The sequence below is a fragment of the Drosophila suzukii genome, chromosome 3, assembly GCF_043229965.1.
Source record: "Drosophila suzukii chromosome 3, CBGP_Dsuzu_IsoJpt1.0, whole genome shotgun sequence".
Taxonomy (NCBI): Eukaryota; Metazoa; Arthropoda; class Insecta; order Diptera; family Drosophilidae; genus Drosophila; species Drosophila suzukii.
In genome coordinates, this window is record NC_092082.1 from 81,485,423 (window position 1) to 81,501,906 (window position 16,484).

Genomic DNA, 16,484 nt, shown 5'->3' on the forward strand with positions numbered 1-16,484 from the left:
TCATTTAAATTCAAATGGATATTATATTTTGCGCTCTATTAAACTATAATTATTTGTCAATAAGCCAACCCTTTTAAAACAGTTTATCAGCGGCGCGAGCTCTGTCCTACTGAAATATCAGTTGAAGTAGCACTCTCGACAGTTTAAAATTCAAAGAAATTCCGGATTTATTTATTTACAATGCATTTTAAAAATGTTCCATCAAAGAAGCTTCAGTTGCAGTTTCATTGCTGCCTGTGTGTGTGGCCGAAAATGCAATCGAATGGGAAATACATGTACATATGTTTCGGTATATGTATATATTAAATGTATGCAAACTGCATAAATGCTTCCTGAATCGAATTTAATTGTATCTGGTGTCTGCATGCTGCACTCTGCATTCGTATCTGTATCTGCAACTGTAACTGTATCTGTATCTGTATCGCTTTATGCTATATGTATCTGTATCCGCAACTGAGCGATGTTGTCTATCCATCTCGGTGGACTTCCAACCCAACCTCACCTCACCTCACCTCACACCCCCCCTTTGCGGCTTTTTGGTTTAATTGGCTGCGGGAATATTCCATGTGATTACTTAATGAGCCCCAACTTATGTTTACTACGCGAAACATTGGTTCGCTCCGGTCGGTTCGGTTCGGTTTCGGTGCACAAAAGTTAAAAGGTTAAACAGTGGCCATTGAGGAGAGCGGTAAAAGGAAAAAATAATTCCACAACCGAACAACAATTGTGGAGGCGTGTGCACGTAGTTTATTATTCAATTATGCATTCATTAAGGTACATAATTAATAATTCAATTAAAGGTAACACTGCGTAGTGCATCAATTTGTGGCAATGTTTCCTTTATTACTCATTTTCACGCACTCTGATTCTGGCCACTACGGCGAGTTCCACTCCGTGACTCGCAGTTGGAGTTTCCCTCCACGGTTGAACATGGGCTAAGACGCGGGTAATGGGTTAAGGGATAGGGGGTAAGGGTTCCGCTCGATCGCAACTCAAGGAAGTTGTTGGCTATCCGAACCACTGGCTGCGGCATGCGTGATTTCCGATTGAAATCGAATACCGAGTCTTACACTTTATTGCATGCCAAATGATGCAAATCATTGTTCAATATCTGAAACTCGAAAGATGACTTGTCAAAAGTCCGGCAAAAAATATTCCACTCGGCGAATCAAGTCTCAATTGCTATAATTCAATTAGTATTGAGTTTTAAAGTCATCATTGAGTGCATTTCAATTAAACGTTACTTTTCTGGTTGAGGTAAAGATTTCTTGGTGTTCTAAGAGGGAAATAAGTCGTTGGAGTTCTGCTTAAATATTTCCGTCATAATAGAGGGCATAGAATCTAACCAACTACTTTAGAAATAATTGAACATATACTCAGTAAATTAAGCTGTTAATCCCATACATAATATGTTGCTCTCTTTAAGAATATAAGTCTAGTAATTAAAGTTAAATATAGATTTTAGGTAAAGTATTTATAACAGTTAGGATCTTTTTTAACTAAACAATTTATGATATTAAAGTACCTTATCAGAGGAAAATAGTTCTGCACTTTGAACTCTAATCCTAAACCACTTCTATAATATTCTATAACTCATAGATGTACCCTTCATTAAAACCCAGTTTCCTCCTCCCCATAATCGAACCCATATGCGACCTAAGCCCACTTAAGCGGCTGCTCAGAGCCCCATGAAAGGTCAAGAGGTGCCCCCGAAAGCCCCTAAATAAGAGCCAGCAAATGCCTGACCTAAGTCACCATCATCGTCTCCGGGCCGAAGCTCTAATTTATGTCTTTATGGCACATTACATTCAAGACAATTCACTTGCTTTACAACCTGTTGGAGTAAGTCTTTTACGGCCCCATCAGCAGGAGATCAAAGTCAGGCCATGGTAATGACCCAGTTGACTCTGGGCTGGCAAACCTTTTAGCCGGGGCTGCGACGATTTCATAGCGACATGCATAATTAAAAAGCCGTTACAGGATGTACACGGCCAAGGGGTTTATGACTAAATGGCCATGCTAAAGTTATGGGGCTCGCTCTTAATTGGGCTAAAAACGTTGACAAACAGCAGACAAAAAAAAAGCAGCAGAAGAAAAAAATTCGCCACTTTACGTGCAGAGTTTTTGGGCCACGTTCATGTTCAATGCCATCGAGTTGACCTTTCAATTAGCCAGTGGGCAAGCGGCAAGACCGAAGATTCTGATTGAGAGAACCAGAAAGCCTTGCCCAAACCCAGTCCGAGTTTTAAGACGGAGCCCAAGCTCAGGCTCAAGGCGGTCAGGTGCATTTATCGCAATTAAACACTTGTTGCTGCCAAAGCAATAGCAAAAGCAAAAGCTGCAATGCCTGCCACCGCAAAAAAAACAAACGCCACATCTAACAAGAAGCGAGGCAAGATTAATACGTGTATTACGGCCGGGCCACGATTCGACAATTCCAACAACGAGTTAGCAGCAGTGGCTATATAGCTATATAGCAATAGTGATTTGCTTAGAATGCGACAACCGCCGGGGCCCCAAATAAAAGCCAAAGTGCTGACCTTGTCAGTGGCTACTAAACTACTACCAATATATACCAGTACCACTTCTACTACCACTACCAATGTTGCAATCGATTGCACTGCTGAATCTCGAGTGGTTTTCCTTGTGTTTGATTTTTCAATTTTTGCAGCACAAAGCGAGCAACCCATACACTACACACAATCGAGGAACGATGTCGAATTCGTTGGGAGAGCAAAGCCTAAATTTTACTGAAAAACGAGCGAAATTTAGTTGGTCAAATAAGTCATTGAGTCATTTCCATTTTCTACATACTAACTTTATTTCTCACCAGTCTTTAATTTAAGAGGATTTTTCTGTGCATTGATTCTCAGTTTCAAATGGTTAGCTTTGTATATATATATTATCAGTTTAACCAATAAATAAATAACCAAAGGCGATAGAAACAAAAGCAGAACTATTCAAAAAGTAATAAACATTATCTTCCAATCGGTTTAAATATTTTTAAACCCATTTAAAATTCCCCTGTTTCGGTTAACCTCTTATCAATGGTTGATTTATAGTTAAAGAACATTTAATTTAAATCAACTGCCTGTCAGTCAGAAACCGCTGGAATTTCAAAATTATATATTACACCGCTCATTAAATAATTAATAAGTGTAATATGAAATACATCAGCCCCACGTATGCTCTAAATATAATAACACAAATTAAATGAACAAGCTGAATTTAATATGACTATATTTTAATGAATGAGTGGCAGTGCAACAGTGCGTTCTACATTCTGAATTACGTTCGAGTGATTTCGATGTTTGCTTTTAGAAATGTAAGCTGAAATTATAAAGAGTTCTGAAAAGCTATTATTTACTTCAAATTACACAGTAATTGATTGTTCAATATTTTGGTAAAAAGAATAAGAAGGTAGGTATTTAATTGTTATAATATAATAGTTCAGATTTCCTAGAAGACATTTGAGGTCTTAATTAAACACATTTCAAAATATAATCGATTGGAATTATTGCCATTTGAGTTACAAATTCTGTTACAATGAAAACACCAATCGGCATTGCTTGGCCACTAAACACTTTAAATGAAGATGTTCCCAATTGCATTCATGGTCAGGCGGCCGTTGAGTTATTTATGCATATTTTACACGCTCGGCAAATGGTAAGCGAAGAGCGTCTTTGGGCGCCTCGAAGTTCGAATGTTGGGGCTTGGCTTTGGATTGGCTTTGGCTTGGTTTCGGCTTGCTTTGCCCTGGCCTGGCTGCTAATTCGCAGCAGAAGCAGAAGCAATATTCGCACATTTATCGATTGCAAATCAATTTCGTGCAATTGCACATCTCACGTAATGCCAGCCCCTCTTGGCCAGGTCGAGACCCAGTGGCTCTGGGCTCTGCTATGGCTGGCTGCAATGCATCGCTGCCGGATTACCCCCCGATTAATGCTGCTTGCATACAAATTGGCGCATTTACGTTCGCCTTCACCTGCTGGCCAGGCCGGCATAAGGGGGTTTCTATATCCACAAGATACGGGTAACAGATACAGATACAGATACAGACACGCGCCTGCACTCGTTAGCCAGAAGTCTGAAGTCTGGGGGCATTTGCTTTTCCTTTTGGCATTGCAAGGCAGCTCGCCAAATTGCATAAACAACAAACGAAAAGTGCGCAAAGTGCGAAATATAAATTACCCCTCGATATATGAATGCAAATTTAGGTTTAAGGGTTCTCAACTGTCGCCAAGTGTCTTCCGGTGCAATCCTAATCAGTATGACTGGCCCAGTGCCAGTCACTCGGCAAATCCCATTCCCAGTTATCCCATCCTCTTGCCGGAGAAATGGAGAAATGGCGAAAAACGAAGCGAGGTGACAACATAAGCAGACTTTTCGCGGGATTTGTCAAATATTTGCGCTACGCTACGTTCATCCAAAAAAAAAAAAAGGCTCAAGGGGGTTGGGGGTTCCAAAACTGCAGCTTTGGATCCCAAAAACCCTAGACCCCCACTCCCCCAAAAAAAAATAATAAAAAAGAGAACCCCCCCCTTTTTGTGTGCGCTTTCACGCCTCTCGTAAGGCGGGCAAACTTTTATTATTATTTCATTTTTTTGCGACCCGCCTCGCAAGTTCAAAAAGTTTAATGCTATTTGACTTTGATTCAATGTTTGCATTGTGCCCGGGCACATCATCGATTATTTTCCACTTGACGCCCCTCTGGGATCCGGAGAGCCATGGCACCGAAACACCCACCCACCCACGGATCCCAGTTGTTTGTGGTGGACAAATGAAATATGTTTGGCCGAATCAAAAAGCCCTGGCACTGACAATGCCCCGGCTACGAGTATTTTGATAAATTGCGAATTAATTGAATCGCTATGACATGAAGTTTAGCACTATTTTTTTGTGCTATAATTAAAGAGTTGCTTGTCAGTCAGTTGGCTGGGTTTTTCCTGCACCTACATACATTTTTAGAAACTTTAATTGAGACAACATCCTCGAGAGTTGTTAATTGTTAAATACAAATCGATTTATTTTTAAATTCTTTAGCACTTTCATTTAAATTTGGCCAAACGAAGTATTTTTTCACAAAAGCTCTTTAATCCTTTAAGAATTTCAATTTCAGCCTTTTAAATTTCTGGAATTTTTGCAGAAATTGCATTGTATTATCTGCATTTTAGATCAGGATTTAAAATTATTTATTAAAATTCATACGCCACTTAAGCCGAAGTTAGCTTACATTTTCAACATATTTAATTCATCGCTTTTTCATTGCGTGCATATTAAACCAATCTAAGTTTTGACAATAAAATTGAGTTTAAAAGCTCCTGGGCAATTTACTGAAAGCTCTTTAAAACCTTCTAAATATTTAATCTAAGCCATTTGAATATGTTCTATTTAATATATACATTTAAACAGCGTGCATTATTCACAATTAAGTAAATAAAAAAACGAAAGACGCAAAATGGTAAGCAATAAATATAAATTTTATATGAACACTATATCTTAGTGAACAAACAAGCTAAATTTTTAATGAGATTTTACTTTCACTGCCATTTGAATTATTAGCACAGTAACTCATGGAATTGTAAATGTCATTGATGTTATTATTTCAGTTAAATTAGTGACCTGCTAAATGGCAATTTAAATATTGATCGAACAAGTCTTGATCCAGTAACAAATGTTTTTCCCAATCTAATCAATTATTTTTTTTGGGTTTGGCCATCCTATATATGCAAACCCGTTTGAATTTCACAAAGACCACGAGGGTAATATAATAATCCAACTGGTGATTATCGATTCTTTGGCAGCCGTAACTCTCATTGCAATGGCAAAACAATGAATTATTTCCCAATTGCTGGCTGGTGTTTTTGTTTGTGTATAAAATTTGGGAAATTCAATGAAATTTCACACATATTTTTTTCGTGAATGCCTGTGTGTTGGCTATGGAGCTCTTTGTCGGCCCCTCCTGGAACGTGGATGTGGGGACCTGCGGAGCGAATCCAACTCGTTTTTGGGTATTTTTTAGAAAGCCACTACGTAATGGCATTTGTCATACGATTACCAGAGCACATTGTCTATAAGCCCAATGTAATTCAAGACTCACCAATTTGCTGGCTCCACAAATGTATGTATAGAGATCCCACGCCCACAGATTGTGGATTTCGACAAATTGTTGGCTAATTACGGGGCTCGATAATCTGCCACACGAATCTTCCTCTTTTTTTTGGCACAGGGATATATCTCGATTTTTTCTGGGTTTTTGTATTTTTAAGTGGTCACTTTCGAAATATATATTTGAAGCGCTTTTGAAAGCGGCACGCAGTGTTGCACAAGTGGTATCGAAAACAGCGATTCCAAAATGGTTGCAACAGGTTGGTTAAAAAACTGGGGAGCTCGCCACGATCCGAACGGAATCGATACGAAAACCGAATGGAGTCCCGAGTTGGAAAATGGGATCTTTCGAGACGAAAACAAGACGAGCGTTACGCGTTCCAGAACCGCGCTGCCAGGCAGACGAAAACAGACTCAGCTCGAATGCGGCTTGCAAAAACCACAACACCTGACGTCGGCGGCTCAGCGGCTCAGTGGCTCAGTGGTTCGGCGGTTCGGCGGCTCAGCGCCGACTGCGACTGCGACGGCGGCGGCGACTGCAGCGTTTTGTGGGCGGTAAGCCGAGCTCAGCGGCAGCTCCAAAAATAATTTAAAAAAACAGTCAAATTGAGTGGCGCAGTTTGGACTGGCGATCGAAGTGTGTAACTAACCGCACCTGAGCATCGGTTTTAGACAGTGCTAACGTTATGATCCAATTTTATGGAGACTCGTAAAGAGGTCTACATCGGCTCTACTTAAAAGCTGATCGCTGATGGGTTGAAATAGCCCGTCCAATATAATATATCGTTATAGATCACCATACAGTCTAATAAATTGAAAACTTTATGACTTCAAAAGTTTAAACTTTCAAAACATTGTTATTAAAAGTTTGGATGAAACTCCAAAACAGAATTAAATTACCTTGATTACCCAAGATTTTTTTATAATACTTTGTAGGCCATATAAAAATATACGGACCATGGTTAATAAATTTCAATATTTTTGAGATGAATTATAAATATAACTCATACGCAGTGTTTTCGACAACAAGTTTAATGAACATGCGTAATAAAATATTTTAAGTTGTAACATCTTAATCGGTTACTTAAATTTTTTTAATTAACGATTTAGGTGCTTTTTACGAGCTATACCTAAATAGACGAAAACATTTTAATAGTTCTAAGCCGATTATAAGATATCACTCATACGCAGGGTCTTTATAACATTAGTGTGACTGACAAGATATTTACCCTTTTTGTAGCTATTGTAAGAAATATATTATAAATATTTGTAAATATAAAATTTGAATAATAAATTAAGTACTAAAATTATTTAATAGGTTTATTTTTGAACTTTTAGGACTCTCTCCTTATATGGCATAGTCAAATTTGATTGCAATTAAGTTTAAACATTTCTCGTAGTAAATTCCTTTGCTAATTAAGTGATGAAGGCATGCGATTATTTCACTGACCCTAAGATGTGAATGGAAAATAAAGTAATTATTTACTGAGATCTCGGGAACCTAGCAAGCTAATTAGAGACACTTCGCTAACCTGGACCCCATCTTTATAGTTTGATCCGGCTGACAGGGCTGAACCCACACGGACCTCTGGCTGACTCATTCGCCACAGCAATGCACATCCGTTCAATCCCAATCCCAATCCCAATTCCAATCCCAATCGAAATCCCAGCCCACTTGATATTCCTGTTCCGTTCGCCCGGAGACGTCGTTCGACGTAGTTCGCTCATAAATTTTGCATTTGCTGTGTGATTTTCCTTTTTAGACGCGACAAGATTTCACTGATTTCGCATATATCCCGGCATTTATAATATATTCGCGAGAGCATTCTATACCCGAGTTCAGTACTTTTTAGCTGTTCTGTGGTAATCGCAGGTCCGCCATCAATCACGTAATTCCCAGCATGTTTTGTCGCCGATCCCATCTGTATCTTGACGCAGTATCTTCTCACACCAAAATTAAAAACATATCCAAAAACAAAGCCAGACGCCGAGTCTATAAACTTGAATATCTCTCGCAAAAATGCTGTAGCGAATCGCAACAAAAGGCCCATTAATGACAAATGCAAAATAAGAAAATAATAATAAAGCAATATTTGCGAACCAGTCATTGCATATTAATGGTGCCCTCATCAAAATCAAAAGCCACTCAAGTGCACACTTTGCCGGTATGATCCGATCTTGTTCAGTTCTGTTCAAACACTTGACAATGACATGATTCGCTTGATGTTTAATTACTTTATTTCGGCAGCACAATGGCTTGCAGATCGTATAATGCCTTTATTTTCGTGGTATAATTCCATTACTTATGGAGATTTTTAAATTTATCGCTTACTTTTATTATATAAAAAAGTTTAGCTTGTAGGCGGATAGTTTGCAATGAACAAATAGGGTTTCATTTACACAAATAGCTGAGTGTGGAAACGTATTAAGTTTCTGAGCAGGGGTCAAAAAGTTTACTTGAGATAATAATACTTTAAAATAATATTACCGACAAGAAGTGTGAAAACTATCTTTCACACCTAGTTTCAGACTTTAGATCCCATTTAACTAAAAGTCGTACTAGTCTGACAAGTTATCTCAATTAATAGGAAATGTATATGATCATAATTTCAAAAATATATATACAAAAGTGTCTGCTCATTTAAATATTTCTTTAATTCCAATTATTTCCTGGTATATTTCTATGGCTAGCAACTATATTCGAGTTCAATTTGAATTCATTTTTTTGGCGATCAAGCTTATTATAATTATTCTTCCTATAAATTAGCTCGCTTTTATCCTATCCTATTTAGCTAAAAGTAGTACTAGTTCAACAAGTTCCCATCCCATTTAACAGGAAATGTCTAAGATCATTGTGGTCAAAACTTTATTAATATGTTTTAAATGCATTTTAAAAATTTCAATTATTCACTAGTATATTTCAACAGTAGATGACTATTTCCGAGTTTAATTTGAATTCTTTTAAGCTTCTGATACAATGATTATGCTTGCTATAAATTAGTGGGTTCTTTTGTGCTCTTTATGTTCACACGCGAAATTTATGGGTCGTCAAGCAACTTGCATTGCCAAACCGTAATCGTATAGCCATAATCATGTGGCCTGGCCAAACAGTCACAGTGAAAAGCGAACTGCAATAAACGCAACCGGATTTTGAGAACCGTATAAAATGGAGCAGTAAAAAAAAATAAGACCGAAACTTGACCTTGGCTCTTTTAGCCCACCGCCGCTTAAGAATCCGGATCGAAATCTCGAATCCATCTAAATGGTTGCACCCCCAAAACTGGCCAGCTCCATCATCGCGATAATAGCCTAAGCAAATTGCCAAGTCATTCGGGTTTTTGCCATGCTATATTCTGGCAAATCAACAAGCAAATAGCGCCGAGCAAACCAAATCGGAAAAAATAGAAATAGACAACAGCAGCTAAAAGAAACTGAAATCGAAATCAAAGTCAAAGTCTGGGAGCTGCAAATCCGAAAGGTAATTGCCAGGGCTAATTCGGAATACGGAGTATGGAAAATCGTCGCGTCACCGCATAATTATTCGAGGAGTCTCCATGATGAGAGGGCATAGTGTCTGGTAATTTGCCGTTTCTGTGGTGATTTACTATTGACTCTTGGTGTCGGGCTCCTTGATTTATTTTATGACTCAACGCAACGCAGCGTACGCCGCCGCCTCCAATATGTTCTTATAGCATGAAAATATCAGATATGATGGCCGAAGTATCAAATACACTCCCTAACTAGTTTATAAAAAATGATATAGGAATATTATATACTTAATATAATGTTGCATTAAATAATATAGTAATAAGTACAAATATTTTCCCTTCTTGTTTTACCATTAACAAATATAAGGAAGGTATCTAAAGAACTAAATTTAGAAATGATGTTATGATAAATATTGATTCTTTTCTCAGTACTGAACTGAGTGCATGTTACTTACTTACTTTCTAATTGTAAAGTAAACAAACGATTGTATCTCAATGTTGTCGTGAAAGAGTTAATTTTAGAAGATATTTCTTGGGAAAACTAAAAATGGGAATTCCCGCAGAGCTAATATGGTTTATTGCGTTGACAATGCTTTATCGTACGAATTCGCAATTCTATGCAAAAATAAAACACCCCATTGAGGGTATAAAAATATCAGTCACGGTAGAACGCAAAATTACCAACACATTGGCTGCTGGAAGACACACATGGACACGGATGAACGGAATCCATTGAAATTCAGAGCGGGTTCAAAGACGCTCGGCCACGGCAACAAATCGTGCAAACAACAACTCGCCGAATTGCATGGGGCAACATCTTCATTCGGGGGGTTTTATGGGGGATATCTGGGATGCGGGGAGTGGAGTTCAGGGGTTCAGGGAGCCGAAGGCAGTCGCCAAAGCGATTCAGCTAAATGCATTCGAGTGCTTTATTGATTGGGTTTCGTGTGCCTCGCAGCGAGTGCAAAAAGTATGAAAAATCTATTAATTCTACCCGGGAATAAGCAAATGCATCTCAAGTGGTTTGGATTCGTGGGATCGGGGATTGGGGGCATTTTGGGGTGCCGGCCAAGTGGCTGACGTCGACACGGACACGGCATTTGGGCCCGTTGACAGGTGTTGACTGAAACTACGAGTCGGCAGTCAGGCCATTAATGAAAACAGGTACCAGTTGTAAACAATAGACGAAGTCGAGTTTTCCGACTACCAGATACCCGTTGGTCATTCATTCCTTTCGTTAAAAATAACAATTGTCATTTGAAATGAAAATTAGATACGGTGCACTCCTTGCCGTTTAAATATAATTTAATTTGAAATGGAAATCAGTCACATTACAGACAATGATTTACCACTCGGCAATTGAATTTTAAATATTAATTTAGGTATTATACTATTCCATGAACATTTTATAAGGCTACTAAAACTTAAAAAAGATCAACGACAAAATAATACAATTATTAGTAAAGGAACTATTAATATAAATTAACTTATTGTTTTAATATAACAAAACAAATAGCTCTAAATAATAATTGTTTTATAAATATACATTTTATGGACAAATATCAGGGCTATCAATTTTCTATATTTTTTATTTATATGGTATAAATAACATAGAGGAACATAGAATATACCCCAAGAACGACTGAAAAATAGTGAACAAAATATTTGATGTGCGAATAGAGAGAGTGGAATTTAGAATTTTCCTATGGCAGACCCGAAACTTGAGGTTTACTTGACTTCCGACTTTGACTGCAAAGTTGAGTGTCAGTTGATTGTTTACCAAATCTAATAATGTTTGACTTTCATCAATTGGCAAAAAAGTGAGAACGAATCACGCAGGCAATTAGCTTAGAAACCAAATATCCATATAATATATTTTAAGAGTAAATGAGGAAGCGGTAGTTCAAGTGCGGAGGCTTCAACTGTCCGGCAGTAAAGTCAAGTTAACGAACTGTGACCAAATCGAAGAGGCTCTTTAAAAAATAATTACACATTGAATGACCCAGAGGTCAGTTACAGATACTCAGTCAAGGCTGTCATTTTATTGTGTGGGACTTGCTTTATGAATAGTTTATAAAATGATGGGTTTTTTTAAGCATTTTTCAAAGTCAAATTTAAAGCGCATTTAAATTCGAAATGGCAAACAAACATTGTAAAGTGCCAAAGCTATAAGGTAGTCAATTAACGAGGCAGAAATTGATTGATTACCCGCTAATCTCTAAACGTAGAAATAATTATGTTATAATTATTTGCACGGGTAACTAATTTACTGACGTTGCCAAAAACGGAGAGATTTTTCTAAATATTCCCCACTTTTCTATTAGCATCCAAGACATGAAGGAAGTGCTGGGTTTTTGGTTGCTAGTTCTGTTATTTCAGCCCTATCAAAGCGTAACAACTTTATCTAAAAACTTAATTTTTGTATTAATATATCATACCTATTTAGAATGCTGTTGTTTTCAAAATGACCAATGCAGTTTGCGAGTCCTACAACAAATCCTGGATCGAATTCGGGGTTTGTCGACTGAGAGCCGTGAGCCGGAATAAAGTCTGCCTTAATGTCGATGCCCATTTGCTTCAGCCGGTTCACGATGTTACAGTCAAGGCCCAATTGATGAAAAAGGCCAACGGATATAAGCCGTGGCTCTACAGTGTCAATTTCGATGGCTGCCAGTTTATAAGGCGGAGAAATAATGCCCTAATTCGCCTCGTTTGGGACCTTTTTAAAGAGTACTCGACCATCAATCACTCCTGTCCCTATGTGGTAAGTCCAAAATAATTAAGTCAAAGAAAATATTAAATAAATTCCGTGTTAGGGTCTGCAACAAGTTAAAAACTTTTATCTAAGATCCGAGAAGCTACCCACAGCCATACCCACTGGGGAATATCTGCTGATGATTGACTGGGTGATTAACAAGAAGCCACAAGCTGCCACGAATGTGTACTTTACCTTCGTGGAGGATCTAAGAAATAGTTAAAAATTTGATAAAATTTTGAACATTAAAAAATTTCACCTGAAAGAATAAAACTCAGGTATTTCAGCAAATCGGGACGGTCTAATATATATTGTTCGATTCCATCAGCCATTTGCACGAAAAATTGATTTCATCTCAGGCATACAAATGCGATTATTAAATCTTTGTTTCTGAGACCACCAAGAGAATTTCCGCAGCCAGTGAAATATCGCAATCGTAATTTAAAACAAACAATACAAAAATAATTACCAATTAAGCCTGTTTTAAATTCACATTCCGTATTGCAAAACAGAAAAACAGCCTTGTAGGTGGCATCTACAAAAATTGGACAACATGAATGGGCATTTAAAACGTTGAGGGTTTTGCAATAACTAAAGTTTATTTGGGTTTTAGTTGTGTTGTTAATTGCATTCGAAAATATTAAGGTATCAAAATTGTTAGAGAGCTTAAGATTGAGAGTAAGTTATGAATTTCACAATATAAATTGTAACTAATAATGATCAACGACTAGCTATACTACGATCGTCTTTACATATATAAATTTTCTTTTATACATAAGATAGATAATATACGTTTTTAAAATTAGTAGTCTATATGTGTCGTTTTGAGATATAAATATAACAGATATAACAGGGAATAGATTCAATTAATCTTTAAAATATGCTCCTCTTTCATGTGCGCCTGGTACTGCAGGATATGGCTGCTTTTGAAGCGCACGACTTCTCGTAGTTTGCGACCAATCTCTTGGATGGCCTCCGCATCTTTGTCGTCCTTCGTCCAGATGGAGATCTTATCGATCTTCTTGCGAATCCTAACGAGAGCTCCACAGATGTGATCGTAGTTTTCGCAGACCTCGCCAATTAAGCACAGGAGAACATCAAGCCAAATGATGTCCAGATCCGTTTTATGACCCTTTTGAATGAAGACCGCCCAGCGACCGCCTTGCCTATTCGCCGGGTCCTCCCACATGGGCGGTATATTCTTCTTAAAAAGCATATAATCACAGCCCTTTTTGAGCTTCGAGGGCGGGTCGATGCGGAAATAAAGGTTCCAAAAGTCCTCGACGGTGCCGAAGGTGTCGATCTTCCTTAACATATCCTCCCACGTGGTTAAGGGATCGTACTCCACAAGCCAAAGCGTCCATTCATTCTGAAGTTTGTGTTTTTTCGGGGAGTCCCCTTTCTTCGTTTCCGACATGGTCTTTTTATTAAGGTTTTGTTTCTAAAAATCTGTTGTTCTGCGTTTGATAACGAGATGACGTCAGTACTGCAACGTTCACTTCTATCACGTAAAGAATTATCGCGCTTTATTTAGAATTTAGTTACTAATTGTTTACATTCTGAATGTGGGCAAGCGAAGTGTGGCCGAAGCAAGATCAGTAAAATATTCTCAATTCTCTTGTTTCGCTTAAAGGCACATTTGAATTCGATCTATTTCAAATTTTAAGATATTGTTTTTTTAGGTGACAAATAATTAAAAACAAAAAGCCAAAAAACGAAAATTATTGAAACTTATTCATAAATAACTTTATAAATTGTAACTTTTCACTTAAAATACTTGTTTTATATATATGTTTTTAAGAAACAATTTGTTTGTTTGATTTCACCCCTTTGAATCCAATTTAGACCGTTATTTGGTCAGAAAAAGACTTAATATTAGGGATATTCCCGCTATATCGGGTGTGTGCATTCGCTTTGTGAAAAGGGTGTCTCTGCTATTTCGATAACCCATTTTTGAAAACGCGTTAGTTTTTTTTTAGCCAAACCACCTGGCAACGCTTAACCACTTTTGCCGCCAAAAATAAGTTGCTAGTTTTTATTTACAAAAACTGCACGCTTAAAAAGTAAAGACAACGAATGGACGTGGAATTAAAGCAGCAGTTCGACGAGATGGGCGTGGAGCCGGCGGACTCTGTGCTGGAAAGGTGCGTGGAGTTGGCCATTTCGTACAACATCCACGACGCCACCGAGTTCGTGGAGCAGTGGATGGCCTTCAGTCTGTCGCACCTCCACGGCGAGGATCCTGCGCTGGAGAATCTGGGCGACTTCGAGCGCAAGGTGCTACAGCTGCGCAAGGACAAGATGGGCTCCAAGGCATCCGCGGTAAAGTCCAAGCCCTATGCTCCCTCATCCATGCAGGACACAAGCTCTTTGGCCAGCTATGGAGTGATGGAGGACGATCCCATGATTGACGACTATGTCGGGGAATCAACGATGGACACCTCCTCCGCCCTGCACACACCCAAGGCCAAAAAGGATTCGGTGCGGAACTCCAACCTCAAGGGTGGCGTGCTCTTTAGTCCGGCCAGCTACACGCCCCAATCCGCCAAAAAGAATCCAGCGGCGGGAACACCAACCACATCGGTGGCTGGCAAGCCAGGCGACGTCGTAGACTCCTTTGGGCACCCGAAACTCCTGGCTGGCACCAGCTGGCAGACGCAAATCGAGCACACGGTGCCTGTGACCCAAAAATTGCTTCACAAGAACGCTCCGCTGACAATTGCCAATCTGGGCTACATGAACGACCTGCTAGGCGACCGATGTGACGACCTGCACGACCGCGTCGAGGATACTGGACGGGCGCTGGTGGAAAAGAAGATGGGAGAAGCAGCCGCCGCCGAGTGCAGTTGGTATCCGCAGGACAAGCAAGCTCTACAGGCGGCAGGTGGTCTCCACGCTGTGGGAATGATTCACTCGGAGGACGATGGCCCACTGGATGCCCACTCCGCCTTTTTGATTGTCATCGATGACGACACAGATGAGGTTAAGGACACATCCCTGACGCTCAACTTCTCCAGGATCAAGTCGGCCAGCATCTTCCCCGGTCAAGTTGTGCTCGCCAAGGGCTTCATACCCAAGGGCAAGACTTTCGTGGTGGAGGAGATTCACACGGAGCGCAAACTGACTCCAGTCACTCCTCTTAAGGTCGACCGAGAGCTCCAGTTTGTGGTGGCCGCCGGACCCTTCACAGACAGCACGGATCTGTTTTACGAACCGCTGCACGACCTGCTTAAGTACATAAAGGAGCACAGGCCCGATGTGCTGGTGCTCACGGGTCCCTTCCTCGATGGCGATCACAAGATGGTCTGCGAATTGGCCGAGACCTTTGATTCCTTTTTCGAGAAGATGATCGGTGGAATAATGGAAGCGGTTGAGAGCCACACTGCAGTGCTGGTGGTCAGCAGTCAGAAGGACGCCATGTCGCACTCTGTTTATCCCACACCGCCGCCAACTCTCCGCAGAACGTATCCCAATCTACACATGCTGCCCGATCCCTCGTTGGTTGATCTAGATGGTATCACCCTGGGCGTCACCTCCACCGACGTGGTGGATCATTTGCTTAGCCACGAGTTCGCTGCAAATGCTGGCGAGCGGATGCACAGGGCCATCAACCACTTATTCCACCAGGGCTCCTTTTATCCCCTGTATCCGCCGGCGGACGAGGACATGGCCTACGATTCGCAGCTGGCACTCAAGTACGCCCAGCTCAAGCAACTGCCAAATGTACTCATCCTGCCCGGCGATCAGCGGCACTTCATCCGCCTGGTCAACGATTGCCTGGTGATCAATCCTGGTCGCCTGTCGGACAAGAAGGGCGGCACTTTCGCCCGGTTCCTAGTGGCACCCTCTGCTCCCGGTAAGGCGGCTAACATGTTCAACAGTGTGGCATGCCAAGTGAAACGTATCTAAATTATACATACCAAAATAGATCAACAGCCAAGTGTCCACTTACCAGACCTGATTAAGGGTTTCTAGGGTTAGGGCTATCATTATGTTTTTAGTATAGTTAAGAAGGGTAATAACAAGTACAATTTAAATTATTACAAACAATAATTAATTTTATTTTTAATATTGTTACATTTTTATGCCCGCTACTCCTAAACACAAATACATTTTTACGACTAAACTGTGTA

The 16,484-nt window shown here is 39.8% G+C and overlaps 4 protein-coding genes across 5 annotated transcripts in view; 2 read left to right on the forward strand and 2 right to left on the reverse strand.

The window, feature by feature from the left end:
- Positions 1-6,493, reverse strand: part of wat (waterproof) — a 29,586-nt gene extending 23,093 nt beyond the window's left edge. Inside the window, exon 1 of the mRNA XM_036817607.3 lies at positions 6,101-6,493. The gene's annotated coding sequence lies outside the window, so the exon portion shown is untranslated. The remainder of the gene's footprint in view (positions 1-6,100) is intronic.
- Positions 6,427-13,420, forward strand: LOC108020157 (uncharacterized). 2 transcript variants are annotated; one of them, XM_036817692.3, is made up of 3 exons: positions 6,427-6,663; positions 12,043-12,360; positions 12,413-13,420. In XM_036817692.3, exons 1-3 carry the CDS (start codon positions 6,427-6,429, stop codon positions 12,572-12,574), a joined length of 717 nt encoding a protein of 238 aa, XP_036673587.3. In that variant the 3' UTR covers positions 12,575-13,420. The 2 variants fall into 2 exon arrangements, with proteins under 2 accessions (XP_036673587.3, XP_070851678.1); XM_070995577.1 differs by having other exon boundaries at positions 12,445-12,566.
- Positions 12,925-13,939, reverse strand: eIF4E6 (eukaryotic translation initiation factor 4E6). The gene has a single exon (XM_017088252.4). The coding sequence runs from the start codon at positions 13,766-13,768 to the stop codon at positions 13,214-13,216; it is 555 nt and encodes a 184-aa protein (XP_016943741.3). The 5' UTR covers positions 13,769-13,939; the 3' UTR covers positions 12,925-13,213.
- A 399-nt stretch (positions 13,940-14,338) lies between these two features.
- On the forward strand, positions 14,339-16,484 carry PolA2 (DNA polymerase alpha subunit B). The gene has a single exon (XM_017088251.4). The coding sequence runs from the start codon at positions 14,428-14,430 to the stop codon at positions 16,258-16,260; it is 1,833 nt and encodes a 610-aa protein (XP_016943740.3). The 5' UTR covers positions 14,339-14,427; the 3' UTR covers positions 16,261-16,484.